Here is a 22,859-nt window from a genome sequence, read left to right as displayed (position 1 = left end):
ATGCATAGTTCGCTAACCCATCAGCAAGATGATTAGCCTCCCTATACACATGTGATATACGGACTAACCAGTCCTTTTGAAGAAAGCCATAGCACAGTCGTACTAGGAAGGACAAAGGATGGGTATCACTTATCCCCGTCGTTAGGAACCCTACCACCGTCTCCGAATCCACTTCCAACTCCAACCTTGCAATCCGCTTGTCCCAAGCTAAGTAAAGCCCATAATATACTCCCCATAGCTCCGCTAACGGTGCCGAGCAGAAACCAATATTCAAGGTGAATCCCTGAATCCATTGGCCCTCTCCATCCCTGATAACTCCACCCGCTGTTGCCAAACCTGGATTACCGCGTGAGGCACCATCCGTGTTCAGTTTGACCCAGCCAACCGACGGAGGAAACCAACCAATCATCCTATCAACCCGTGTACTTTGCTCTGTCCCGCCATCACTTAAGCACCACGCTTGATAAACCTCTTTGGCTAGATCCCTCACAAATCGAACTCTATCCCGACACTTCCCATTTTCACCAAAAACATTCCCACACCTCCACTTCCACCCCCACCAAGATGCCATACCAAAGAGAATAGCCCACGGTGTGCCATCCCTCATTGTAACATCACTGATATTACCATTAATCCATTCAAGTAAGGACTGATCAAAGAAAACCCGCCTCTTACTCGCTGGAACAATGCGGTCCCAAATACTCGACATCGCGGGGCAATCACGTAGGACATGTAATATTGTTTCTACACCACCCTTACAAACCTGACAAATATTGATACTAGTTTCATTATGATTGTTGCTGTAAACCAATTATGATAGGAGTTTGTACTGTTGATTCGCTGTATGAAATCAAGAAGTGACATAATCCCTATTCCCTAATCAGGTTAAATCACCCAAATCCAAAAAAAAAAAAAAAAAAAAAAAAAAAAATCACCCAAATCCATAGCTCCATTAACCAAACGGTAACGCCACGTCAGATCGGCGGTGCTTGTTTCCGGACCGACGGACGATGACAAATTAAAAGTTGACCAAGCTCAAGTGCTCTTTGCCTTACGTGGCGTCTTCTGATACGTTGTCTTGAATAGTAGCCGTACGTTTCTGTTCTCCGCAGGAAGAAACATTTGTCTAGACGTGGCCGGTTTTAATTAGACGCGTGGATGTAATGTACCGTGAACCTTGTCGTAGACGATAATTGTACGTTTCTCTCTCAAAAAAAAATTAAAGAACTTTTGATTACGCGATATAAAAAAGGCGAAGAAATAAGCTTTCTCTGTTTGTCACTAAGCTCTTTCTCTCTCTCTCTTCTTATTTTTCGCAATTCTTCTTTCTTCTTCGACTTTTTTTTTTTTTTTTCTCTCTTCTCTTTGATTATTCGTGTTGGGGTTTTATCTGGGTTTCTGATTTTTCCAACGAGGAAGGAAGAAGAGAAAAGATTAAAGGGGACAAGCGAATAACTCTTTTCTCCTTCAATTTCCAATGGGTTGTTTCGGATGCAGTAAGAAATCGAGCAAACGATCGGAGACTAACAAAGATACTGTCATAAATAGAAAAATCGTCGGTGGCACTACGAGCGTCGTGAAGAGCGATAAGCGAGACGATCAGGCTCAACCCAGTTCAGGTATCGAGTGATTTTGACTAATTTCGTTGTTTATCTCTCCTCCACTAGCTCTCTTGTGTATTTGTTGAACTGTTTGGATCCGATTCTTATATTTAGGTCTTTCTGTTTATGTTACATTTAGGTGAGCCAATTCATTGAGAATTTGTATGATTTTTTCCCGGAGAATTTTGATGCATGTTTACTGTTCACCATATAATTGATGTTGGGTTTTGAATCGAGCTAGGTTTTTAGGTTTTGTCTTCTCATGGAGGAGACAAAGGTCAAAATTCAGCCTTTGGTATTGATTTGTTAACTGTGTCTGTTTTTGGTTAAGTCACATGATAACTGGTAATCGATTTTGTTGTAGATTCAACCAAAGTCAGTCCATATCGAGATGTTAACAATGAAGGAGTTGGGAAAGAAGATCAGTTATCTCTGGATGTGAAGGGTTTGAATTTGAATGATCAAGTCACAGGGAAGAAAGCACAGACTTTTACCTTTCAAGAACTTGCAGTAGCTACTGGAAACTTTAGATCGGATTGTTTTCTAGGTGAAGGAGGTTTTGGAAAAGTTTTCAAGGGAACTATAGAGAAATTGGATCAGGTACTTGCACAAAAAAAATCCTATCTTCTTTGATCAATTGGCTGTGATTTGTCATAGTTTTGAACGGTTGGTGAAACTTGGTTCTGCTAGGTTGTTGCGATCAAGCAACTTGACCGTAATGGGGTTCAAGGTATCAGGGAATTTGTTGTTGAGGTACTGACTCTAAGTCTTGCTGACCATCCGAATCTCGTGAAGCTTATTGGGTTTTGTGCTGAGGGTGATCAGAGACTATTGGTCTACGAGTACATGCCGCAAGGATCTCTTGAAGATCATCTACATGGTATGTTCTAAGATCAAAAGTCCTATCCTTTGCCTCTGTATTGTTTGTCACTCAGCTTTCCCTTTTCTCTCAAACCTCAGTACTTGCTTTGTTGTTTATCTAACTTTTACTGTTGTTTTGACTGTTTCAAGATCTCCCTTCTGGTAAAAAACCTCTTGATTGGAACACCCGGATGAAAATAGCAGCTGGTGCAGCAAGAGGTTTACAGTATCTACATGACAGAATGACGCCCCCAGTGATTTACCGAGACCTTAAATGTTCGAATATTTTGCTTGGTGAAGACTATCAACCGAAACTATCTGACTTTGGGTTGGCCAAAGTAGGACCAAGTGGGGATAAAACCCATGTCTCCACAAGGGTTATGGGAACATACGGATACTGTGCTCCTGACTACGCTATGACTGGTCAGCTCACATTTAAATCCGATATATACAGTTTTGGAGTCGTCCTTCTCGAGCTTATCACCGGAAGGAAAGCAATTGACAATACAAAAACGCGTAAAGATCAAAATTTGGTTGGATGGGTATGTTCTGTCTCTTGGCTTTGTCTCATAATAATCTTTACTGGAAAACAACACTCATTTTTTCACGGGTTTTTTAACAGGCACGACCGTTGTTCAAAGACAGGAGGAACTTCCCGAAAATGGTTGATCCATTGCTTCAGGGACAATACCCGGTTAGAGGACTTTACCAAGCACTAGCAATTTCAGCAATGTGCGTTCAAGAGCAGCCGAGTATGAGACCAGTGGTATGTGATGTAGTATCGGCTCTCAACTTCTTAGCCTCTTCGAAATACGATCCGAATAGCCCTAGCAGCAGCAGCAGGAAGAACCCTTCCTTTCACAGAGATAGAGATGATGAAGAGAAAAGACCGGACCTCGTCAAGGAAACCGAATATGAAGGATCTTCATAGGAGATCCAATAAGAGAATGGTAAAAAATCAAATCTAGTTTTGGCTTCACCAAGAAATTGGGGAAAAAATATAAAATCAACTCAGGTACATTTTTAACATCTCTTGTGGATGTAAATCTTCTTGACTCGGCTTCTTTGTACGTAGAATGTTTCTGTTCTGTAGAAAAAAAAAAAAAAACCATTTTGTTTTGGGACATATATACATATATTGAACAAAAACAAACATCTTTGGACATAAAATTCTGGTAAATGAGATTATGTATAAAAAATCGTAATGATGAATGGCAAAAGTCGTAAATATGTAAAATAAATGGGACTATGATCACTTCACATCACGTGATGCAACTTTTCCCGCGTGAACCCGTTAAGGATTTTTGCCGTTAAATAACCAAAACTAATCCAAGAAGGCTTCACAAATCTCTCTTATCTCTCTCTCTACTGGTTTTGTGATTCTTGAAAGAGAAACTACAAGATACGACAACAATGGCGGAAAGATCATTCTCTCAGCTCCCGATCTCTTCTTCTCACATTGGCAGGAAGACGCAGAACTCGCGGAGAGGGATTTTTCCGGTATCGGAGTACTGGATCCACGCAATTCCCGTGATCGTTTTTCTCTGCTTCTTCACCCTTTGGATTTTCTCCCACTCAGGTTCCTTAATTCTTTAATCTTTCTCGCTTTTTGTTTTTGGATTCAAGAACGATTTTCCCGAGAAAATGGGTCAAGAATCTTTCTGATATTTGTTTTTGATTGGGTTTATTCACAGTGAGCGTCATGAACGATGGAGAGATAATGTCGATACATCGTCTCGAGAAATCCATGGCCGTGAGAAACGAGTCTCATGTCAGTTTAGCGATTCTTGCTTCCTCTGCTGTTTCACCAGCCTCAGGTCTCGTCGTCTCTACCAATCAAAATCTGACAACTCCTCACAACGCAACCCAATCGCAGCAAAACGCAACCCAATCGCAGCAAAACGCCACTCAATCGGTGAACAAAGCAAAGCAGCCACACGCCGTCTGATCTCTGACCGGAGAAAAGTTTCTTCACGATGCGAATCTTCCTTCAGTTTCTTACTGATTTCTTTCATGAACAGAGATTTTTAGGAATTGAGATTTTTTTCTTTGTATAAGAGTGTTTTGGTGAGTTCAGATTGAAACAATAGTTTTGCATTTAGGATTGAAAATTGTTTGTGAACAATACACAGAATGTTTCCAAAAAGATCTGCATAGTCATTTGAAGAAATCTTCAGTGAGTATATCTGAATGCTAATGCTGAGGATGTTCGAGCTCACTGATCTCTCCGTCTGCGCAATTTCCGACCCAAATATACATCGTTTGGTTTCTCCGACTCGGCAATACTCTGCAACAATCCCTCCTCGGTGACTGCAAACACAAAATTTTAAGATCATGTTATTTTAAAACCAGTTTATTATCTGATCTCAGCCGGTTGTCTCTGTCAAATTTCATGTAATTCCAAAAACGAACCGGTATGACTAAATTTGATGCAAGTTGTTAATAAATGAAGCAATGTGGACTAACCTTGTGCCATCGGAGGGGATCAGGTCGCTTGAGAACGACGACTGAATCGATCTTGCCAGGCGAATCAAGCCTCCATCGGCAGCCTGGAATCCGCCTTGTCTTGTCCAAGTTGTAGTATCCAATTACTTGGCGACGTCCTTCATCATACTTAGCTGAGTTTAAGTAAAACACGAATGGTCTTTGGCACGGATGTCTCGATACTGGTCTCGTGTTAAACGCGTAACCAATGTAGTCGGCTTTGCGGAACCAGTTGAGGAATGTTCGTGAAGGCATCTCAAGCTCGCGAGGGGAAATGATGCCTCGGATTATCTGGACTACGAATCCCCATGAGACCGAAATGGACCAGAACCGGTTCTGGTCGTAGCAGATGGACTGCTGGAATATGCTGGCTGGGTCAAGAACTGCTGACGACATCAAGTGTCGGAGCGCACGTGAGCGCTTCATCTTCGGGAATATCGGCTGCACCACGTCGATATGGTGCAGCGACACCAAAGGAGCCACCGGGTGTGCACCTAATAGCCCCAATAAGTCCCCATAAACATCATACTGCATACATAAAAACACTAAAATTAGACGAATTCAATCCATATAAACCGTTCTGATCGGAACCGAAACCACACTGAAATAATGAACAAAAATCTTAAAATGGATTAAACATAAGAGGAAAATTAGAAAATGACGACACCTGGTGAAAGCCAGGTTCTTTGGTGAGGGGTACGCCGAGCTCGGTCATACAGGCTTGGATGCGATCATCACTGCCGTAGAGACCAGGATACCGTTGGATGCAACGGTCCTGCATCCGCGAGAGCTCGAGGGCTAGAGCGTAGCTAATGGCGAATCCACCGCCTCCAAATGCCATTGAATATGAGAAGAAGATGTTCTGAACGTGAGCCTCAGAGGAGCTACCAACGTAGTAGAACTGAGTGTGGTCGTACTTTGAAAGGACGTTTACCACATTGTCCACCACAAACACTGTGTCGTCGTCTCCCATCACGAACCACCGTACACCTTTTTTGCCTAGCCGTAGCGTCTCTGTCACTACCCGAGATATCCTCACTGCCGATCTGTCCCCTACCGGATGCGTGTACCTAAAACATGACATCTTGATTTGAATAAGGTTTCTTGTAAAACACTTCAGATACTGTAGAGATGGAGAGTAAAGTACCTGAAACGTGAGGTGTCTTGGGAGATTCTGATTTCGGGAAGAGGATCGTTTCGGTAAGTTCGGACTCTCTTGTCAATCCAGACTACGCCTCGAGTCTTACCAGGTCGCCACCATGATTTGATGTACTCTTTTCTTGTCTCCCACAGAACAGAGGACGCGGCGATCCCAAAAACGATGTGATCAAGCGTCGTGTTGAACATCCTTGGTCGCTGTGGGTAAAGAGCGGGGACGCGTGGAGGCACATTGTCGTCTTCTTCCTCCTCAGAAACAACAGAGGAAGAAGAGTTTGTTTTGTCGACAAGGGACAGGTGGCTATAGGTAGAAGAAGAGGGACGGCAGGTCTTGCGTCCGCCACCTCCTCCCGTGGTAGAGATGAGAAGCAAAGGGAGGAAGAAGAGGAAAATGAAGAGCCATGGCAGAGGAGATCGTAAGAAGCTTAGGTGAGAGGACCGAGCAGAGTTGCTGTGGTTTGGTGGCTGGTTTCTTGGGTGGTGATGATCTTCTAGAAGTCTGTTCTTAGGATTGCTCAGATTGGTGTTGTAGCTCGAACTGTTTCCCATGGCTAATGGGAAGAGAGAAGAAAGAGATTGATACTTACTATCTTTTGTTTTCTTTTTTGTTTTCAGTCAGATTCGGGTACATCTCTTTTTAAAAATGATAACGAAGTTTCAGTGGTAACAAGCTAAATTTAGCTAAAGAGAAAAGGTCTCTTCCGAATTTTACTGCAAGAGCATGACCATGAACCAATACTAAAACTGATAACTGAGTTCTCACATTTCACCACTTTCAACATTTAACTAGGATCATAAAAGCAAATCGAAAATTTGGATCTTTTTCTTGGCAACAAAATTGGTGCACTGAAGCAGCTAAAGGAACCACTGGTGTATCCATATCAGTGCCTTGTCTGCGAAAATTCAACAATACATTGTCAAACAAAGAAGAAACTGGAAAAAAAAATACAAAAAAAAAACTGATAATACAGTTAAAGTATTTGAGAAACCCAATAATAGTAAAAAAAGAATGAATTACCTTTCTTTTCTTGAATTGTCCTCCCCTTTTATTACGGCCAAAGCTTGGCTTTTCACCATCCTTATCCAAGAACTTGATGTCATCGTAAAAGTCTTCGGTCAGTTCAAGCAACCTGATTCAATTGAACATGAGTTCATATCATCACATAAGGACCAATCGAATATCATACACTTCAGTTTCCAACCAAAGCAAACACGTACCCGCTGCTTGATTTCAAGCGCTTCTCTCTCTTCTTATCCTCTTTACTGCGAGGTGCCCGGGTAAACAGCTCTTCTTCTGCCCGTTGTTGCCTTTCATACTGTGCCATAAACCTCTTCTGCTCATTGCTCGCAACCCCATAATAGTCCCTGATCTGTTCATATTCATTCACCCATTTAGTTCGAACATGAAATTAATCTCTACGCATATCAACTGCAAAGTAATTTCCTTCCAACCCACCTCTTCAGGCCTGTCCTCCAGATCGTCCAACACATCTTTCATGTATGTATTTCCAGTGGCTTCTCTTAATAAGTGTTTCTCTTTTCTGGCAGCATCTCTTTCCTGTTTTGACGTCTTATCATCCATAGACATAGGAGCAAATTTCGGGGGTCGATAAACATCATCCTACATTTACACAGACAAACAGGTTAATGATAATAACATGCAACATATTTCTCACAAGTGTTGGGGGGTAGTAAGGTTCACCTCTTGGTCATCCCCATTTTTGTCAGCAAGTAAGTCTGGTTTAGGCTTATAATTTGAAAGATCTTCAGATTTTTGGGCATCACCCGATCCCTTTCCATCGGATTGAGCTAGCTCTGTCACAGACCCACCGGCTGTGGTGAGCTTCTGAATCTGGTACTGAAGTTTTTTGTCTATGGGACGAATCTACACAAAAGAAAAACAGCTAAACTATTACTCCATGACTTGTTGTTGGTGGTATAAAGTGGACAAAGACAGAGATACAAACCTTTTCCAGAAACATTCGTATCTCTACAAGGCTTCTTACAACAGGATGGCCATCAATAGATAATCCTTTTGCTTTCCTTAGCAGATAATATACAATATCCTGGCAATAACTTAGAAGTAACAGATGCTTGGCCTCAAGATAACTTATCCCATCCGCTGTCGGAAAACTGTTTGCTCTTACCTACGATTTGCAAAATTAAGAAAGTCAGGATGTCATGAATGACCCATTGAATCTCTGAATGGTAACCGACATACAATAATTTGGTTAAATCCTCAAGGAGAAGCAAATTGTTCTTTTACATTAAAGTCATCAACTCTACTTATACCCAGTTGAAACAACACATGTTACAGACGAGACCAAATTGATGTTAGTAAAGTAGAATCCAATAACATGTTACCAGATTACGTACCATTGCAGTCAGAGCTTCAACTTTGCTTCTAACCCCATCTAGACCATTCTTCATATCTCTCAACACGGATGCTAGCTGTGGAGCTTCTCTGAGACATTTACAATAACAAAACGAGACGAGTTAAAACATGAGGCATATATCTAAACACACAAGTTTATTTTTTACTTTTGATTGTGAGAATTGAAGTGATTCATTGGTTATTCAAGCTATACTCTTCTTTTTTCTTGGGGCTAAAACAGAGAACAATTTCATGATGGGATAAGAATAACTCACTTCTTAATTATTCCAACAAGGACAGGTTTGGTGATCTCCTCCATGATTCTTGTTCAGAACTTGGCAGAAGATAAGTCTGTGAACAAAAATGGAAAACAAACCTAAAAGTTGAGAGACTAACCCTTCGAATTTGAATACCAGATAAAAATCCTCAGATAGATTGATAAACTAATTCATAGAAACCAACATTCACGATAACCAAAAATGCTAATCAATATTCCACAAACAGAGCGAGCAACTATCTCTCCGTGTTGACCTCGATTAATCGAGCTCAGTGGTTGTCGGTACACATAATCTAGCAGCGGAACAGACACGACGAAGTAAGAACTCACCGGAGATAGTGAAATTGACGGCTACAGAGAGCAACGTGAGAAAAGGTCACGGCGGCTAGAAAGGAAAATCAATCGAAACCCTCTCTACCGATTTCCCGACGATAAAAAGGTTTATGGAGACGCGAGATTCTTTCTCCCTCCTAACTAATTTTAGGGCCCAATTAGCTTTTGGGCCCAATTAGCACTCGGGCCCAATTATTATTATCCAATGATTTCGCGCAATTTCGGTGGTTATTCATTTTGTTAAATCAGTTTCGACAGCTTTTTTTTCTTCTTTTTTTTGTAATCGAATAATCAGATTATATTTTGTTTCGTTCTTATTTGTTCAGTCTCCTCCAGCTAATGCTTTGATTCTCCTCGGTTCAACAATAATATCACCTAAACGCCACATAAATAGCCGTATATCTTTCTCTCCCGTTTGTGTTGGTCTTAACTCTTAGGAGAAAGACAAAGCTCTGAATCAACTGACCAACTTGTGTCTTAAAAAGAAACATCAACCATAGGTTACAGGAATGTTTATATAGATACCACCAAACATTTTTCTACTGCCAGACACTACAATGACAATCACTAGACCAGCTCCAAAAGGACAAAATACCAAGTCTTCTTCAACCTCTTGCGTTATTTCTTACTCCCAAAAACTAGACACCTCTGCGAATAGACTCGAGCTTACTGCTAGGTTGCCAAAACAAGAGCCAATGGGTCACATACCATTTACCATTCTCTTCATCTCGGCTGATCTTCTAGGATCTGGTTCTTCAATCGCTCTCTCTGTAAGCACATGCTTAATGCGGCACATTGATCTCCTCACCTATAAATTGAGATGCAAACAAAAGTTGACATTCATTAAATAATAATCTTCTCCTTTGGTAATAAAGAACATAACCATTCCATGAAGAAAGGATTCATGTTTCTTCTCATAGTTTCTATCAATTTGTCAACAACTTAATTGAATAGAGAGAGTTGAATGAAGGCAACTTTGTATCATTACCTTTGGAATGCGTTCAGGGTTTGGAAACTGCATGTTCTGGGCTTGAAGCATCTGACGCTGAGTCATCAACATGTTTTTCTCTTTGAGAAGAACGTACCACAGCTTCTGAAGATCATCCCATGACTTGAGACGCAGTTCTGAAGCTTTCCAACCTCGACCTAACACCAAATCATTACACATGTTCCCCCATTAACAAAACAAAACAATCCTTAAATCCAAATATTCCATGGCATAAGAGGATAACCAAGTTAAGAAGACAAACGAACGATTAGCAGGCTTGACTACAATCCTAAGCTACATTGAATTACTTTACTTGTTCACTTAGTACATTATATGAACAATCCACAAGTAGCTAAGAGCCTGGATTTGGGAAAACAATGTAAACTAGCATTAAGCAGAGATAAGTTACCTCAAATCAGCTTTAATACACATTTGATAAATTTTGGAGTATCATAAGAATAAAGTCTACCAAAATGAAAATGACAAAAGAACGCACCGTAGACAACAGGTTTATCTTCATCCTGGCTTCTGTCAAACTCAAAGAACTCTTCGAGTGGATTTTGGGGCGTCCGAATCGCTGAGGCAGCTGCTGCAGTAGTGGACTCCGATCTCGCCGATGCAGCCGCCAAGAATCTCCTCCCGACAAATCGCGTAAGAAACATTGTAACAACAATTCCCTTTGAGCTTTCAGTTATCTAATCTGACCAACCAAAGATCATCAACAACAATTAGAAAGAGATCGAGACTGGATAACAAATTGGTAAAATGTTAATGGAATGTTGTATATAATTCTCAGGCTTCCAAAGAAGTAAGAGATCTTCTACACAGAAAATCACAATCTCTCGCAAAAGAAGAAATAAGAACTCACCGGAGATACAGAACAGAGAGCAAGTTTACGGCGACGGTGACGGCCACAGAGAATGGAAAACCCTCTCTGAACGTTTTTCCGAGAGCAACAGGTTTACGGAGACGCAACTTTTAGGGCCCAATAACTAACTCTGAGTGGTATTGAGACTATTATGGGGCCAGATTTCTTTCTCTCTTTAGGGCCCAATAAAACTGCCAAAGACGAATTATGTGTTTTTTTTTAGCAATGTTAAATCGTGAGAAATCCACGTCAGCGATCCATCTATTACTGTTAACAATGTAACAGCCATTGGATCAAATAATCAACGGTCCGTATGAGAATCACACGGATCATCTCTGTTTTATATATTAAGACATTGATTGGCAATTTCATATCGTCAAATTCGATTACTCTTCTCTCCAAATCAAATTATCTCAAGGTATCTACTTCTTCTTCTGCTTGTTGGTTTAATGTTCGATTCTCAATTCAATTGATTGCTCTGGAAAATCTAGGGTTTCTGTTGATTATCATTTGCTGAAAAAAATTTCTTTTGTTCATCTTCACAGATCTTTGGGTATCAAGTGAAAGTGTGAAGAGATGTCAGGAAGAGGAAAGGGAGGAAAAGGATTGGGAAAGGGAGGAGCGAAGAGGCATAGGAAGGTTCTGAGGGATAACATTCAAGGTATAACCAAGCCTGCCATTCGTCGTCTTGCTCGCAGAGGTGGTGTCAAGCGTATCAGTGGTCTCATCTACGAAGAGACCAGAGGTGTCCTCAAGATCTTCCTCGAGAATGTCATCCGTGACGCCGTTACCTACACTGAGCACGCCAGGAGGAAGACGGTGACTGCCATGGATGTTGTCTACGCTTTGAAGAGGCAAGGACGCACTCTCTACGGTTTCGGCGGTTAATCTGGAGATTAGCAAGTTTGGGAATTTCTTGTTTCTGAGATGTGTGTTTTAGGTTTGATTAGTCAAAAAGTAAATCCAGGAGTTAGTTCGTTTTTTTCTTCTTGTTGTTGTTGTTGTTAGCCAATGTGATGTACTAGTTCAAAATCTTTGCAAACTTTCTGCTAAGAAAATCTAATGCGAGTGATCCATTTGTTCTTTTTCTTTGTCTCTCCCTCTTCGGATTTGGCACTAAACAAAATGTTTGTTGAAAGCAATCAGCTAACTCTAATTCTCCATCTTCTATGGGAAGCAGCTGCAAATTCTTTCAAGCCAAACTAGCGTCGAATCTGCTATGAGTTCATTTTGCAAGATGTTCTATGGTATCATAGACTTGGAAGCAGTCAGTTTTATTGCAGAAAATGTATCCAGCAGAGGATACGGATTTCTCTCACAGGGAAAAAAGAGATTGATTGTGTATCTCTCATCTGATAGAAATTTTACCCAAAATAAATTGTCCATTAATCATTCTTCCAACGAAAACCCAAATTGGTCGACCATAAAAGTTTACAAGTATAAAGACTCAAGGTTTGGTTGAAACATTCATCTTTCTATTACGGGCTGTGTTGGAATACCCTTGTGGCCATGTCCATGAACCAAAGTTAGAAACATTTTTTCATCAAACCAAAAATTATCGTTTAGAGAATTAAACTGCAAGGCTGAGTAAAGCAACAAAGTTAATTTCAGCTAAAACTAACAGTCTAATAATAATGCCTTTTGAATTATTTTCTTACTCCTCCTTTTGCTTAGCGGAGCGAGTGCGGGGTGAGTAGCGGTAGCCACTGGTGCACCTTCCTACAAACTTGAGCACTTCATCTATCAAAATCACCGGCAGAGACACAGCCAGCACTAGCAGCCATTCGTTCAAGCTCAGCGGCACAATACCAAACACTTGAGCCAAGAATGGGACGTACAATATCACAAAGTGGAGCCCGAATGAGACCGCCATTGCCAGGAGCAACCACGGGTTCACCCACGGCGGCATTGTTACCAGGCTGCCGTCTTCTGAGAGTGCATTCAGAGAGTTGAACATTTCAATGGCCACCAACACCGAGAGGGAGAGTGTAGATGCTTTGATTTTACCCTGCTGGAAGTACTCGCATGGGTTTGAGTCGAATGAGAAAGTCTGAGAGCCTGCTGTGAAAGGAGACACTTTGAAGCCTTCCCACGAAGAGCATTGGTCCCAGTGTGCAAGCTGTGAATAACTCACAAGGCTGTGGCCATCTTGGCTCAAGTCTATTCCCATGAAGCTGTTGTGAGTGTACCATATGATGAATACCCCCACCGTTGCTACTCCCACATACATACCAATCACCTGTAGGTAGGTACCCATAATAGTCAGTTAGAAAAAGCCCCAGAAGATGAACAAGTGATACAAATCGGTTTTTGAATACCATGTAGCGGAAGAGGATCCAGGCAGTTATAAGAGAGTCATCACTCCTACGAGGAGGCTTCTTCATGATGTCTTTGTCAGGGGGATTGAATCCCAGAGCCGTAGCTGGAGGACCGTCTGTTACAAGATTCACCCACAGAAGCTGAACCGGGATCATGCCTTCTGGGATTCCCAGAGCAGCTGTCAAGAATATCGATGCAACCTCGCCGATGTTGGAAGAGATCATGTACCTTTTATTCATTCATCATAGTCAGATTAATATTTATAACTCAAGCCACCAATGCAAAGATGGGTATATATATCTACGTAATATTGAAAGACTCACCTGATGAAGGCCTTCATGTTGTTATAGATGGACCTGCCTTCACCAACAGCTGCAACAATGGTGCTGAAATTATCATCTGCCAACACCATGTCAGATGCCTCCTTTGCTACCTACAAAATGCCCAGAGCTCTAGAAAGCTGATAGAGTTATTATCATCCGTGGTTGAAGATGAGAGAAGAGACACAATACCTCTGTGCCGGAAATGCCCATAGCCACACCAATATCAGCCAACTTCAGGGCAGGAGCATCATTGACTCCATCTCCAGTCATGGCAACTACTTCTCCATCTTCTTTAAGTAACCTGACAATCTCTTGTTTGTGTTTTGGTTCAGCCCTTGAGAACAAGAGCCCTCCAGTCTGTCTTAGATGATTCTTCTGATCTTGAACATCCATAAATTCTTTTCCTGTCAAGCTTCTCGAGGAAATATCTTCATCTGCTTCAAATACGCCAATTTCACGGCAGATTGCTTCCGCTGTGCTCTTGTTGTCTCCGGTGATGACCATGACCCGAATACCTGCTGTTCTGCAGTCTGCAATGGCTTGGCGCACCTCTTTCCTCGGAGGATCCTTCAATCATTGAAAAGGTAGAGCATGAATAACTATTAATGAGGAAGCAGAAAGAGCAAAAAATATCATGGTGACCGTGACTCACCCTTAAACCTACAAAGCCAGCGAATGTTAGATTGGACTCGATAGAAAAATAATTGGACGGGTTGAGAAGTTGCTGGTGAGCAGGATGGTCTTCACTGCCATCGTAAGTGGTAAAATCGGATGGAACATCTGAGTACGCAAATCCAAGACATCTTAATGCACTTAAGGACATATCACGTAGGCTTTGTAAAATAAGATCCCTTGAGTATTGGTCAAGTTCTTGAACAGAATCATCAAGTAACTGAATACGTGTACTCCTTTCCAATACATTTTCTACCGCACCCTGAAAAATTCAAAATCAGTCAATTAGATGCTGAAAAAGGGGAACATTGTTTTCTCGACTAATAATATGCATCCATGAGAACCAAAGAACATTAGAACAAGCCACATAATCGTAGACATTCTAAATGATGAAAAACAGACCTTGACCAGTAGCAGTTTCTTTCCTGAGCTGGAATCCACCATAACTCCCATTGATTTCCGATCGCGGTCAAACTCAAGAGTGGCAATCCGTTGCTCTAGTTCACTCCATAGCCGACTACAACCTTCAATAATGTTAAAAAGGTACAATACATGAGTTTAGAATCTGTAAAAATCTACAAACATGAGTCACAACTATGATTCAGAATACATACTTAAGACATCGTCATTTGACGGAACTTTATTCAATCCTTCAGGAAATCCCATTTTCTCAACCAAAACCTGCTCAAGGAAACAAACACCAATAGAAATTGGAGGACAACGAACAGAATAGGTCTTTTTAGTCAATTTAGTTAAGAAAAGAAAGGTGCAAGCTAGTGTAGTAGACTGTTTTACCTTCAAAGCTGCCTCAGTAGGCATTCCCCTAGACACAAATTGCTGCTCAGATTGCTCAACACCAGCATCGTTGCAAATGGCAGCAATTTTGGCAATCATCTGAAGATTTGCATCCATCCGACCTGTTGGCCAATCTTCAATCTTTCCATCTCGAGGATCAAACGAGGTCCCCTCAACATTGAAAGATCGAAGAGTTCCGATCCTCGAACCCATAGCGACGAGCTTTGAAACAGCCATCTGATTGGTTGTCAGAGTTCCAGTTTTATCAGAGCATATCACGGTGGTGCATCCAAGAGTCTCCACACTGGGTAACTTCCTAACCAGAGCATTCTTCTGAGCCATCTTCCTTGTACCAAGAGCCAAACATGTGGTGATAACTGCTGGCAGACCTTCTGGAATAGCAGCAACCGCCAAAGCTACAGCAATCTCAAAGTAATATGTGCACTTCTCGAAGGAGAACTTAAAGTTTCTGGGCCAGCCATCAACATACTCCCATGACAGAAAGTATTTGACATTGATGAGCCACACTAACGCGCAAATTAACCCAATGATCATAGTCAGAACTTCCCCAAACTCGTTAAGTTTTTTCTTCAGAGGGGTATCTTCCTCATGTTGTGCAGCTTCCTGGATCTGTGAGTGAACCCTTCCAATCTCAGTATTCATCCCAGTGTCTGTAACTAAGCATATGCAGTTCCCATTCACAACAGTGGTTCCTGCAAACACCATGCATTTCTTTCCTTGAATATCAGCATTCTCATCCACATGCTTGGTGGTTTTGCTCACTGCCTCACTCTCTCCTGTTAAGGAACCTTGCTCGACCCTCAGAGTTGAGCTGATCAAAGCAACCACACGCATATCAGCAGGCACCTTATCACCAACCCTCAGTTCCACAATGTCACCAGGAACAAGCTCCTTAGCAGGCAAACTGGAAACCTTAGTCCCATCACGCATGACAGTCGCTTGCTGAGACTGAATCTCCTTCAAAGCTTCCAATGCCTTCTCAGCATTAGTTTCTTGCCAGATCCCAACAATGGCATTAACAATCAAGATGAGAAAAATAACAAGCGGCTCAACAAATGCGGTGATACCCATCTCACCACCTTCGTCGCCATCAAAGAAGGCCAAGACAAAGGAAATAACGGCAGCCGCCAAAAGAATACGAACCAATGTATCATTAAACTGCTCCAAAATCAACTTAAAAATAGAAGTACCCTCAGGCTTCTCTAACTCATTCAAACCATAGATCTGATGCCGCTTCAACACCTCATCAGTACTCAACCCTTTCTCACGACTAACACCGAAATGCTCTTCGCATTCCGCAACATCTTTAGCCCAAGCAGGAAACGTATCCGAATTTACGGGTGTAGAATTTAAGCTTTCCTTCTCCACAAGGTCTTCTGATCCTTTCCCCATGAATTCCCACTCGTAGCAAAACAGATTCGTCAAATTCTCCCGGAAAATCGCCAAAGCTTAAGGTTCGACTGCAACTATTAAAAAAAAAAAGTAAATTATTTTGAGAACGAAAATATCCATGATAGATCCTCTGAATTACTGAGAAATTATAAAAACTTCACTCTAAGAAACTAAATAATTAAACTGAAACATCATCATCATTATCATCTCAAACAAACTATGAAGGATGAAGACTGGATCGACGAATCTAAAGAGAGAATCTCAGTCCCAGACTAAAATTCAAAGATGAGCTTAAATTTAGATCTGAATCAAAAGAACGATTACATGGTAGGAGAAAATCGCAATCAAGGAAACAATCAATGGAGTTGAAGATTGTGGAAGTAACATACCAAAGCAAATCCGCGGGGCTAGAGAGAAAGAAACTTCCCGCTGCAAGCTATCGCAGGGACGTTCTCTGACGTCTCTCTGATAAATTCTCTTTTTATTAAAACTGGTGATTCAAAAAGATGCTGTTGAAGCCCAATGGTCCACTATTTCAGTATGAGTTCTACTACTACTCATGCTAATATGGGTCTTCTTCTTTGGGCCTATAAATTTTATTAGACATATATATTGTCATGAATTTGTTATCCACAATCGAGAAATTAGTCTTGGTCCGAAACGTTTTGGTTAAAATGTTTATAAATAAAATAAGTTAATTTGATATAAAACCGGATGATGGCAAAATCTCAAGATTGTCGATACCATTTTTTTTGTGCTCAAGTCGTTTCTATACAGTTTCATTTTATTGTTTAGTCGTGATTATAAGTCGTACATAACATAACAGAACAAATTGTCGGGTATAGTCTCTAGTATTTTTATCAAATATTCTACGACGCAGCTTAGAATGTCTGAATTTAGAAAAAGAAATGGTGAATGTTATGTAACAACTGAATACAAAATTATTAGTAATAAATAATTACAAGTTATTAAAAATCATCCACATTCTCCGTGCCAATACACGATCGGATCAAACAAGCCGAAGCCGTGACCATAACCGCCGCGAAAATCGAAGGCACAAACAAATCAAAACGTGATCTCTTCACCATGTTAGCCGGCACGCATATACTCTCCCCTGCAAAGTCCATCGGAATCTTCACAAACCCATCTCCTCCTCCGCAAGAAGACGAAACCGTCGACACAAACGCCATCTCCGGAGCAAACGAAGCGACCGCAACAGTAAACATGAGAAGCACCGTCCACGTGGCAGCCTGAGCGATGACCGGCCAACGGTCAGAGACTCTCCGGAGAAACGGCTCCATTAACGACGGAAGACGGTGATACATCTCGATCAGAAGAAACGGGGTTGTTTTAGCGTGGATCAAAAGAAATTAGGTGTTGCTTGCGAGAAAACGAAAAGATTGTGAGATCGATGAGCAAAACCAACGCTTGTTTGATTGGTGCGGTTTATATGTGTGTGTTTGGAAACGGAAATGAAAATGGAAAGGCTGCTTCTTTGCACGTTTAACTAACTACTCTTCTTTCTCATAGTCATAGAAACACACACACACAGTTATTAATTACGTAGTTGCCCTTCCCTTTGAACTCTTCTCTTCTCTTATCTTTGCCCTTCCTTTCCGGGTCTTCTCCTTCCCCCTTTGACACTCCCACGTTTTCAGCAATAACAATTTTTGTTTAATTAAAGGCTGTATTATTTGGTTGTTCAGAAATTTCAGACTCGTTCCAGAAGAAATTTTATTATATGATTATGGAGTAATGACAGTGATTTATGCTTTATCTTGGTTCACCAAAAACCCATCACTGAATTTAAGTGGGTTCACCTAAATCTGATGCTTATAGCCTGCTTGTGACACGACGATTACGATAGGTGAACTCAACAACTAATCTTCTATTTATCCATTTAAATGTCTCCAATCATATCAAAATTGGACTCTGTTCGTTAAGGAATGTAAGAAAGCAACAGCATTGACGCAATTACTCTGTTCGTGTAATAAACACTAACTAATGCACCAAAGACACATTTCCAACATCTTCAATTGTAAAATTGAAAAGAAAAAACATTATAATATATAATTCATCATTGAAATTCATAAAAAGGAACAATCATCTCTTCCTCCTAGTTTACAGAGCCACAAAATACGAACTTTAAGCAGAGAAGCATCTAATTTCCTAGATAGTACTAAAAACCAAACCGAAATTGAAATCCCTGAAAACCCTAACCGGGTCTCTTCAAGAGCTAGTAAACTTGGTCACCGCCTTGGTACCTTCAGAGACAGCGTGTTTAGCGAGTTCACCGGGGAGGACGAGTCTAACAGCCGTCTGGATCTCGCGAGATGTGATTGTCGGCTTCTTGTTGTACCTTGCGAGCTTCGAAGATTCCTGAGCTAGCTTCTCGAAGATGTCGTTGATGAAGCTGTTCATAATCCCCATGGCTTTGCTCGAAATCCCGATATCTGGATGAACTTGCTTCAACACCTTGAAGATGTAGATCTTGTAGGTTTCGATGTTTTTCTTCGATCGCTTCTTCTTTTTGTCGCCGGCCTCCTTCGTCGGTGGCAATTTCTTCCCCGCCTTGGGTTTCTTCTCCGCCGGAGCTTTTTCGGCGGCCTTGTTCTCTTCCACCGGTTTCTCAGCCGCGGGTTTTTTCTCGGCGGGCTTCTTCTCGGCTCTTGGTGCCATGGTGAATTTTGTTTCTGATTTTCACGGGAAAAGGAAGTTGAAGTAGTTTAGTGGTGAATGGTGATGATAGGTTTCTCGAGGCTTTTAGACTTTATAGAGAAGGAGCAAACGTAGTTTATTGGATTAGAATTTTTCACGAGGATCATTGACGTGTATATTAACCCTTCGTTAGATTGATCGTTTCTCAAATTAGATCTGACGGCTGAGAGATACGGCTTGAATGGTCGTGACGAAGAAGCCCATTGGGCCTTAAATGGAGCTTAAAACGCAGCGCATAACACATTTCATTTGCTTTCTTTTATTTTCTCTAGTATAAAAGGTGATAAGAAAACCCTAGCACACCTTCTCTTCTTCCTCTATTTGCTTTTCTCCGTCACTGAGTGCCCCAGCCTCTAGAGCTCCCAATCTTACGGTACAATTGTCTTCGCTATACTTTCTCAGAGTCTGATCTGCATAGAGAATATTCATAAGTGAGCTATAGCTGCTAATAGGTCTTGAATTTAGGATCTTAAGAGCATTTTTTGGTTGATGTGGTGAACTTAGGAACGCTTGCGAATTAGTCAGTCTTAGCTTTGTTTTTGTCTGTGTGTGAATTTTGTGGAGTTTAACCAAGAGACCCTTTGTTTCAATTTCCTTAAGTGATTTCATTTTACATGTTCAAAGCTTGATTTATTCCCATTGAAATCAATTTCATGATGCGTAATTCTGTGCATTTGTGTCATGAACTACTTTCAGTAAGATCGTTTTTGTTTTGAACCAAGATCAGAAGCTAAGATTCTAAGTGCTTTGTAGATTTTGTTGCGTTAGTTATTTGACTTTTTTTTTGTAACTCAAGCTCTTGTTTCTTGTTGGACTTGTTTAGTAGAGGATTGAGCTTAAGGCAAGATGGTGAGAATCAGTGTTCTTAACGATGCTCTCAAGAGCATGTACAATGCTGAGAAACGAGGCAAGAGGCAGGTCATGATCAGGCCTTCCTCAAAAGTGATTATCAAGTTTCTGATTGTCATGCAGAAGCACGGTATGATTTTCCCACTAGTTTTTATATATAGAGATCCCTAGGTGTTGTTCCTTTAACTGTGTGGTTACCAATCAAATGCAGGTTACATCGGCGAGTTTGAGTATGTCGATGACCACAGATCTGGCAAGATCGTTGTTGAGTTAAATGGAAGGTTGAACAAGTGTGGTGTTATCAGCCCACGTTTTGATGTTGGTGTCAAGGAGATTGAAGGTTGGACTGCCCGTTTACTGCCTTCTAGACAGGTTCGCTCTTCTTATACACTTTTCTAGTTACAGTGGCCTTAGAAACTATAAGATCAAGCTTTGGAAATGTCGTAGAATCACTCTGCATACATCACTGTTAGTAGTTTGTCTCAAAATTTAAGGCTCGTGAATGGTATTAATGCTACTGAATTGTGCAGTTTGGGTACATCGTGCTGACTACATCTGCTGGCATTATGGACCATGAAGAAGCCAGAAGGAAGAATGTAGGAGGCAAGGTTCTCGGCTTCTTCTATTGAAGTTTTATTTATGGGGAAAGAGATTTTCATTGAGTTATTTTTAACTTTTGTCCTCCATTTTCTCTAAAACTACCTTTGTCTTTCTTTCGAATTTTGTGATAACTTTGATGGATAGTTTTTAAATTACTCCTTTTGGTTTGGAGCCCTAAAAGATTGATTTGAATCTTGAATTATTCCAAAAGTCTCTTACCTTCTCTTTTCACCTGCAACAAATCTCTAAGATGCGGACATACATCATATAGATATTTTTTTTGAATTAAGAACTCATGTATGTAGTATTAGTTCTAATATACAAAATCATGAACGTGATGTTGTGTTCACTTATGCAATGACCAAATTCTTTGTTTACCTATCTATACAGTGCGGCTTAAAGCAAACGATACGATTTAGACCAGCTGAAGTACGGAAACCCTCAACATCATTAGAAATCTTATACCTGATTATGTATGACATAGAATCATTTAGAAGTTATTAAAAGTCAATTGTTAAATTTTGTTAACCGAAGAAACCTTCTACATAAACTGTAGAGGAAATTACAACAACGGATCGATTAATACAATTTTGCGGGAAAGTATAGATATTTAAGACACAAAAACTGTCGAATCATCATCAAGAAACGTGAAAACAAAAAAAGAACTCTTCAAGAACAGCAAGAAACAAGAACACTGCCAAAGGAACATAGTTGCCCAATTTCTAATTCTAGTTTTCTCCCATAAAATGGATCACACCTTATTAGAAAATGGTCTACGGATCACACTTCCCTCTCCGGCCAAATCTTGACCGCCATCTCATCTCTCTCCGTTGCCGGGAGCTCGAAAGTACCTTCATGTGTTTAGATATGTAAGAGAAAAGAGGGAGAGAGGAAGGTTTGATAAGGAGCATCCATAGTTGATGGCCTTTACGACCTCATCAAAGGAGAAGCCAAGTGAGAGAGACGTTTCATTTTGGGTTTATAGACCAAAAAGGTGGTCATTTGAGAGAGTATCTTCGAAAGCATATGCTTTGAACCATTAACTAAGCTGACCTGAGACCCATTATTACTACTTTTGATTTTCTTCTGTTTTTTTTTTTCCCTCTTTTGTTAGAATATTAAAGTCGACATAAATAATTAAGGCCAGTAACATGGGTTGCTTCCAACTGTTGGATCTGTCAATTTGACGAGGTTACCAAAACTGGTTCAGTTTTGTTATTTACTTGGGAATTAGGTTATGTTGGTAGGCTCTTCACCGAACACAACGTTTCCATTTTCTGAAACAACACTTTCATGTTCAAAAGTTTATAGATAATTAAAATATTTACATACAGTTCAAAGATTTAAAAAAAAACACTTTAAGCAATTAACATTCTACCATTAGCTGTCCTGGTTTTTATTATGAGAATGTTTGTACCATGTGGCGGTCGACTATCACTTTATTTGTGACCTTGTACAATTAAAGTTCTTTTCAGTTTCAGATGTATTCTTCTCTGTATATAAAACGTGCGTATGCTCTTACCAAGTCATTGTCTCAAGCTAGTGGAAGAGACACGTTACTAATCTTAGAGTTGTTCTGATTTGTATTTTTTATCGTTTTAAAGCAATTTTTTGTGTTTGTGTTTACATGAAAAGAAATTAACATTCCACCAACCATCAATTATGCAAGTGCTATTGTTCTGATTTGTATTTTTTTATCGTTTTAAAGCAATTTTTGTGTCTGTGTTTACATGAAAAGAAATTAACATTCCACCAACAATAAATTATGCAAGTGCTATTAAATACAAGAATTAGGTCGGTTGTCTAATGCAGATGGGACTTGCAGCCATTTTGTAATTAACTAATTATGGTACTAATAGGATGGATTTGTAATTAAAACTTAATATATGTTCCGAGTAGCCATTCAAGTGGCTGTAGTTTAGTGGTAAGAATTCCACGTTGTGGCCGTGGAGACCTGGGCTCGAATCCCAGCAGCCACAATTGATTTTTTTTCCTTTTTCAATTTTTGTTTTGCATGGGCATGTGATTGGCTTTCTGCTAAAAAGCCCCTTAACAAATGACATTGATGGGCCTAAGTCTTAAGCGTTAGAAATAGCCAAAATTAAACACATATTTATTAACCATGTTAAACTAATCCTTAACATAAATCTTTCAACTTATCCTTCACGTTGCTCGTTGGATTAAATAAAATTTTACAACAGTCTGGATTAAATAAATATTACTGGA

General features: G+C 40.4%; 10 protein-coding genes and 1 non-coding gene across 16 annotated transcripts; 5 read left to right on the top strand and 6 right to left on the bottom strand.

The window, feature by feature from the left end:
- Window positions 1-1,278: 1,278 nt before the first annotated feature.
- LOC9328484 (probable serine/threonine-protein kinase PBL5) lies at window positions 1,279-3,570 on the top strand. The gene is made up of 5 exons (XM_021013046.1): window positions 1,279-1,619; window positions 1,966-2,201; window positions 2,292-2,481; window positions 2,613-3,004; window positions 3,085-3,570. The coding sequence occupies exons 1-5, from the start codon at window positions 1,478-1,480 to the stop codon at window positions 3,391-3,393; spliced, it is 1,269 nt and encodes a 422-aa protein (XP_020868705.1). The 5' UTR covers window positions 1,279-1,477; the 3' UTR covers window positions 3,394-3,570.
- Window positions 3,571-3,673: 103 nt separating this feature from the next.
- On the top strand, window positions 3,674-4,680 carry LOC9325734. The gene is made up of 2 exons (XM_021013050.1): window positions 3,674-4,041; window positions 4,157-4,680. Exons 1-2 carry the CDS (start codon window positions 3,876-3,878, stop codon window positions 4,408-4,410), a joined length of 420 nt encoding a protein of 139 aa, XP_020868709.1. The 5' UTR covers window positions 3,674-3,875; the 3' UTR covers window positions 4,411-4,680.
- Window positions 4,553-6,689, bottom strand: LOC9325733. Its single transcript, XM_021013045.1, has 4 exons — window positions 6,094-6,689; window positions 5,614-6,016; window positions 4,929-5,474; window positions 4,553-4,772 (listed from the first exon to the last, which is right to left on the bottom strand). The coding sequence occupies exons 1-4, from the start codon at window positions 6,651-6,653 to the stop codon at window positions 4,656-4,658; spliced, it is 1,626 nt and encodes a 541-aa protein (XP_020868704.1). The 5' UTR covers window positions 6,654-6,689; the 3' UTR covers window positions 4,553-4,655.
- A 91-nt stretch (window positions 6,690-6,780) lies between these two features.
- LOC9325732 (neuroguidin) lies at window positions 6,781-9,210 on the bottom strand. The gene is made up of 9 exons (XM_002889622.2): window positions 9,086-9,210; window positions 8,754-8,829; window positions 8,481-8,568; window positions 8,072-8,251; window positions 7,807-7,989; window positions 7,561-7,725; window positions 7,323-7,474; window positions 7,123-7,234; window positions 6,781-6,997 (listed from the first exon to the last, which is right to left on the bottom strand). The coding sequence occupies exons 2-9, from the start codon at window positions 8,795-8,797 to the stop codon at window positions 6,986-6,988; spliced, it is 936 nt and encodes a 311-aa protein (XP_002889668.1). The 5' UTR covers window positions 8,798-8,829; window positions 9,086-9,210; the 3' UTR covers window positions 6,781-6,985.
- Window positions 9,211-9,537: 327 nt separating this feature from the next.
- On the bottom strand, window positions 9,538-11,142 carry LOC9328483 (39S ribosomal protein L47, mitochondrial). Of its 2 annotated transcripts, none has more exons than XM_021013047.1 (4): window positions 10,945-11,142; window positions 10,573-10,776; window positions 10,077-10,234; window positions 9,538-9,896 (listed from the first exon to the last, which is right to left on the bottom strand). In XM_021013047.1, the coding sequence occupies exons 2-4, from the start codon at window positions 10,736-10,738 to the stop codon at window positions 9,789-9,791; spliced, it is 432 nt and encodes a 143-aa protein (XP_020868706.1). In that variant the 5' UTR covers window positions 10,739-10,776; window positions 10,945-11,142; the 3' UTR covers window positions 9,538-9,788. The 2 variants fall into 2 exon arrangements, with proteins under 2 accessions (XP_020868706.1, XP_020868707.1); XM_021013048.1 differs by having other exon boundaries at window positions 10,573-10,771; window positions 10,945-11,053.
- A 127-nt stretch (window positions 11,143-11,269) lies between these two features.
- On the top strand, window positions 11,270-12,029 carry LOC9325731 (histone H4). The gene is made up of 2 exons (XM_021013051.1): window positions 11,270-11,362; window positions 11,490-12,029. Exon 2 carries the CDS (start codon window positions 11,521-11,523, stop codon window positions 11,830-11,832), a length of 312 nt encoding a protein of 103 aa, XP_020868710.1. The 5' UTR covers window positions 11,270-11,362; window positions 11,490-11,520; the 3' UTR covers window positions 11,833-12,029.
- A 293-nt stretch (window positions 12,030-12,322) lies between these two features.
- On the bottom strand, window positions 12,323-16,961 carry LOC9325730 (calcium-transporting ATPase 1, endoplasmic reticulum-type). 3 transcript variants are annotated; one of them, XM_021013042.1, is made up of 9 exons: window positions 16,856-16,961; window positions 15,054-16,540; window positions 14,873-14,939; window positions 14,661-14,782; window positions 14,239-14,520; window positions 13,776-14,153; window positions 13,587-13,696; window positions 13,263-13,491; window positions 12,323-13,183 (listed from the first exon to the last, which is right to left on the bottom strand). In XM_021013042.1, exons 2-9 carry the CDS (start codon window positions 16,464-16,466, stop codon window positions 12,599-12,601), a joined length of 3,186 nt encoding a protein of 1,061 aa, XP_020868701.1. In that variant the 5' UTR covers window positions 16,467-16,540; window positions 16,856-16,961; the 3' UTR covers window positions 12,323-12,598. The 3 variants fall into 3 exon arrangements, with proteins under 3 accessions (XP_020868701.1, XP_020868703.1, XP_020868702.1); XM_021013044.1 differs by having other exon boundaries at window positions 15,054-16,534; window positions 16,856-16,937; XM_021013043.1 differs by lacking the exon at window positions 16,856-16,961 and adding an exon at window positions 16,791-16,814.
- A 382-nt stretch (window positions 16,962-17,343) lies between these two features.
- LOC9325729 lies at window positions 17,344-18,103 on the bottom strand. The gene has a single exon (XM_021013734.1). The coding sequence runs from the start codon at window positions 17,789-17,791 to the stop codon at window positions 17,435-17,437; it is 357 nt and encodes a 118-aa protein (XP_020869393.1). The 5' UTR covers window positions 17,792-18,103; the 3' UTR covers window positions 17,344-17,434.
- Window positions 18,104-18,510: 407 nt separating this feature from the next.
- On the bottom strand, window positions 18,511-19,299 carry LOC9328482 (histone H2B.1). Its single transcript, XM_021012879.1, has one exon. It carries the CDS (start codon window positions 19,143-19,145, stop codon window positions 18,696-18,698), a length of 450 nt encoding a protein of 149 aa, XP_020868538.1. The 5' UTR covers window positions 19,146-19,299; the 3' UTR covers window positions 18,511-18,695.
- Window positions 19,300-19,390: 91 nt separating this feature from the next.
- Window positions 19,391-20,827, top strand: LOC9328481 (40S ribosomal protein S15a-1). Of its 3 annotated transcripts, none has more exons than XM_021012880.1 (4): window positions 19,391-19,557; window positions 20,008-20,163; window positions 20,245-20,405; window positions 20,564-20,827. In XM_021012880.1, exons 2-4 carry the CDS (start codon window positions 20,031-20,033, stop codon window positions 20,660-20,662), a joined length of 393 nt encoding a protein of 130 aa, XP_020868539.1. In that variant the 5' UTR covers window positions 19,391-19,557; window positions 20,008-20,030; the 3' UTR covers window positions 20,663-20,827. The 3 variants fall into 3 exon arrangements, with proteins under 3 accessions (XP_020868539.1, XP_002892419.1, XP_020868540.1); XM_002892373.2 differs by having other exon boundaries at window positions 19,456-19,557; window positions 20,011-20,163; XM_021012881.1 differs by having other exon boundaries at window positions 19,538-19,615.
- A 1,713-nt stretch (window positions 20,828-22,540) lies between these two features.
- Window positions 22,541-22,612, top strand: TRNAH-GUG. Its single transcript has one exon. It is a non-coding gene; the product is annotated as a tRNA-His (tRNA).
- Window positions 22,613-22,859: the final 247 nt, after the last annotated feature.

The sequence above is a fragment of the Arabidopsis lyrata genome, assembly GCF_000004255.2.
Source record: "Arabidopsis lyrata subsp. lyrata unplaced genomic scaffold ARALYscaffold_1, whole genome shotgun sequence".
In the NCBI taxonomy this organism is placed as follows: domain Eukaryota; kingdom Viridiplantae; phylum Streptophyta; class Magnoliopsida; order Brassicales; family Brassicaceae; genus Arabidopsis; species Arabidopsis lyrata.
Note: the sequence above shows the minus strand (reverse complement) of the source record. Positions and strands in the feature narration are given on the sequence as shown.

Coding starts and splice junctions, on each gene's coding strand:
- LOC9328484 (XM_021013046.1), top strand. CDS start 1,478: ATGGGTTGTTTCGGATGCAGTAAGAAATCGAGCAAACGATCGGAGACT. Junction 1,620..1,965: donor TCAGGCTCAACCCAGTTCAG/GTATCGAGTGAT, acceptor ATTTTGTTGTAG/ATTCAACCAAAGTCAGTCCA. Junction 2,482..2,612: donor TCTTGAAGATCATCTACATG/GTATGTTCTAAG, acceptor GACTGTTTCAAG/ATCTCCCTTCTGGTAAAAAA.
- LOC9325734 (XM_021013050.1), top strand. CDS start 3,876: ATGGCGGAAAGATCATTCTCTCAGCTCCCGATCTCTTCTTCTCACATT. Junction 4,042..4,156: donor TTGGATTTTCTCCCACTCAG/GTTCCTTAATTC, acceptor GTTTATTCACAG/TGAGCGTCATGAACGATGGA.
- LOC9325733 (XM_021013045.1), bottom strand. CDS start 6,653: ATGGGAAACAGTTCGAGCTACAACACCAATCTGAGCAATCCTAAGAAC. Junction 6,017..6,093: donor CAAGACACCTCACGTTTCAG/GTACTTTACTCT, acceptor GTCATGTTTTAG/GTACACGCATCCGGTAGGGG. Junction 5,475..5,613: donor AAGAACCTGGCTTTCACCAG/GTGTCGTCATTT, acceptor TTATGTATGCAG/TATGATGTTTATGGGGACTT.
- LOC9325732 (XM_002889622.2), bottom strand. CDS start 8,797: ATGGAGGAGATCACCAAACCTGTCCTTGTTGGAATAATTAAGAA. Junction 8,252..8,480: donor TTGAAGCTCTGACTGCAATG/GTACGTAATCTG, acceptor TGCAAATCGTAG/GTAAGAGCAAACAGTTTTCC. Junction 7,475..7,560: donor TGGAGGACAGGCCTGAAGAG/GTGGGTTGGAAG, acceptor GAATATGAACAG/ATCAGGGACTATTATGGGGT.
- LOC9328483 (XM_021013047.1), bottom strand. CDS start 10,738: ATGTTTCTTACGCGATTTGTCGGGAGGAGATTCTTGGCGGCTGCATCG. Junction 10,235..10,572: donor AGATAAACCTGTTGTCTACG/GTGCGTTCTTTT, acceptor ATTTGGTGTTAG/GTCGAGGTTGGAAAGCTTCA. Junction 9,897..10,076: donor ACCCTGAACGCATTCCAAAG/GTAATGATACAA, acceptor CTCAATTTATAG/GTGAGGAGATCAATGTGCCG.
- LOC9325731 (XM_021013051.1), top strand. CDS start 11,521: ATGTCAGGAAGAGGAAAGGGAGGAAAAGGATTGGGAAAGGGAGGAGCG.
- LOC9325730 (XM_021013042.1), bottom strand. CDS start 16,466: ATGGGGAAAGGATCAGAAGACCTTGTGGAGAAGGAAAGCTTAAATTCT. Junction 14,940..15,053: donor CTACTGAGGCAGCTTTGAAG/GTAAAACAGTCT, acceptor TTCCTTGAGCAG/GTTTTGGTTGAGAAAATGGG. Junction 13,492..13,586: donor AACATGAAGGCCTTCATCAG/GTGAGTCTTTCA, acceptor AATGAATAAAAG/GTACATGATCTCTTCCAACA.
- LOC9325729 (XM_021013734.1), bottom strand. CDS start 17,791: ATGTATCACCGTCTTCCGTCGTTAATGGAGCCGTTTCTCCGGAGAGTC.
- LOC9328482 (XM_021012879.1), bottom strand. CDS start 19,145: ATGGCACCAAGAGCCGAGAAGAAGCCCGCCGAGAAAAAACCCGCGGCT.
- LOC9328481 (XM_021012880.1), top strand. CDS start 20,031: ATGGTGAGAATCAGTGTTCTTAACGATGCTCTCAAGAGCATGTACAAT. Junction 20,164..20,244: donor GATTGTCATGCAGAAGCACG/GTATGATTTTCC, acceptor AATCAAATGCAG/GTTACATCGGCGAGTTTGAG. Junction 20,406..20,563: donor GTTTACTGCCTTCTAGACAG/GTTCGCTCTTCT, acceptor TGAATTGTGCAG/TTTGGGTACATCGTGCTGAC.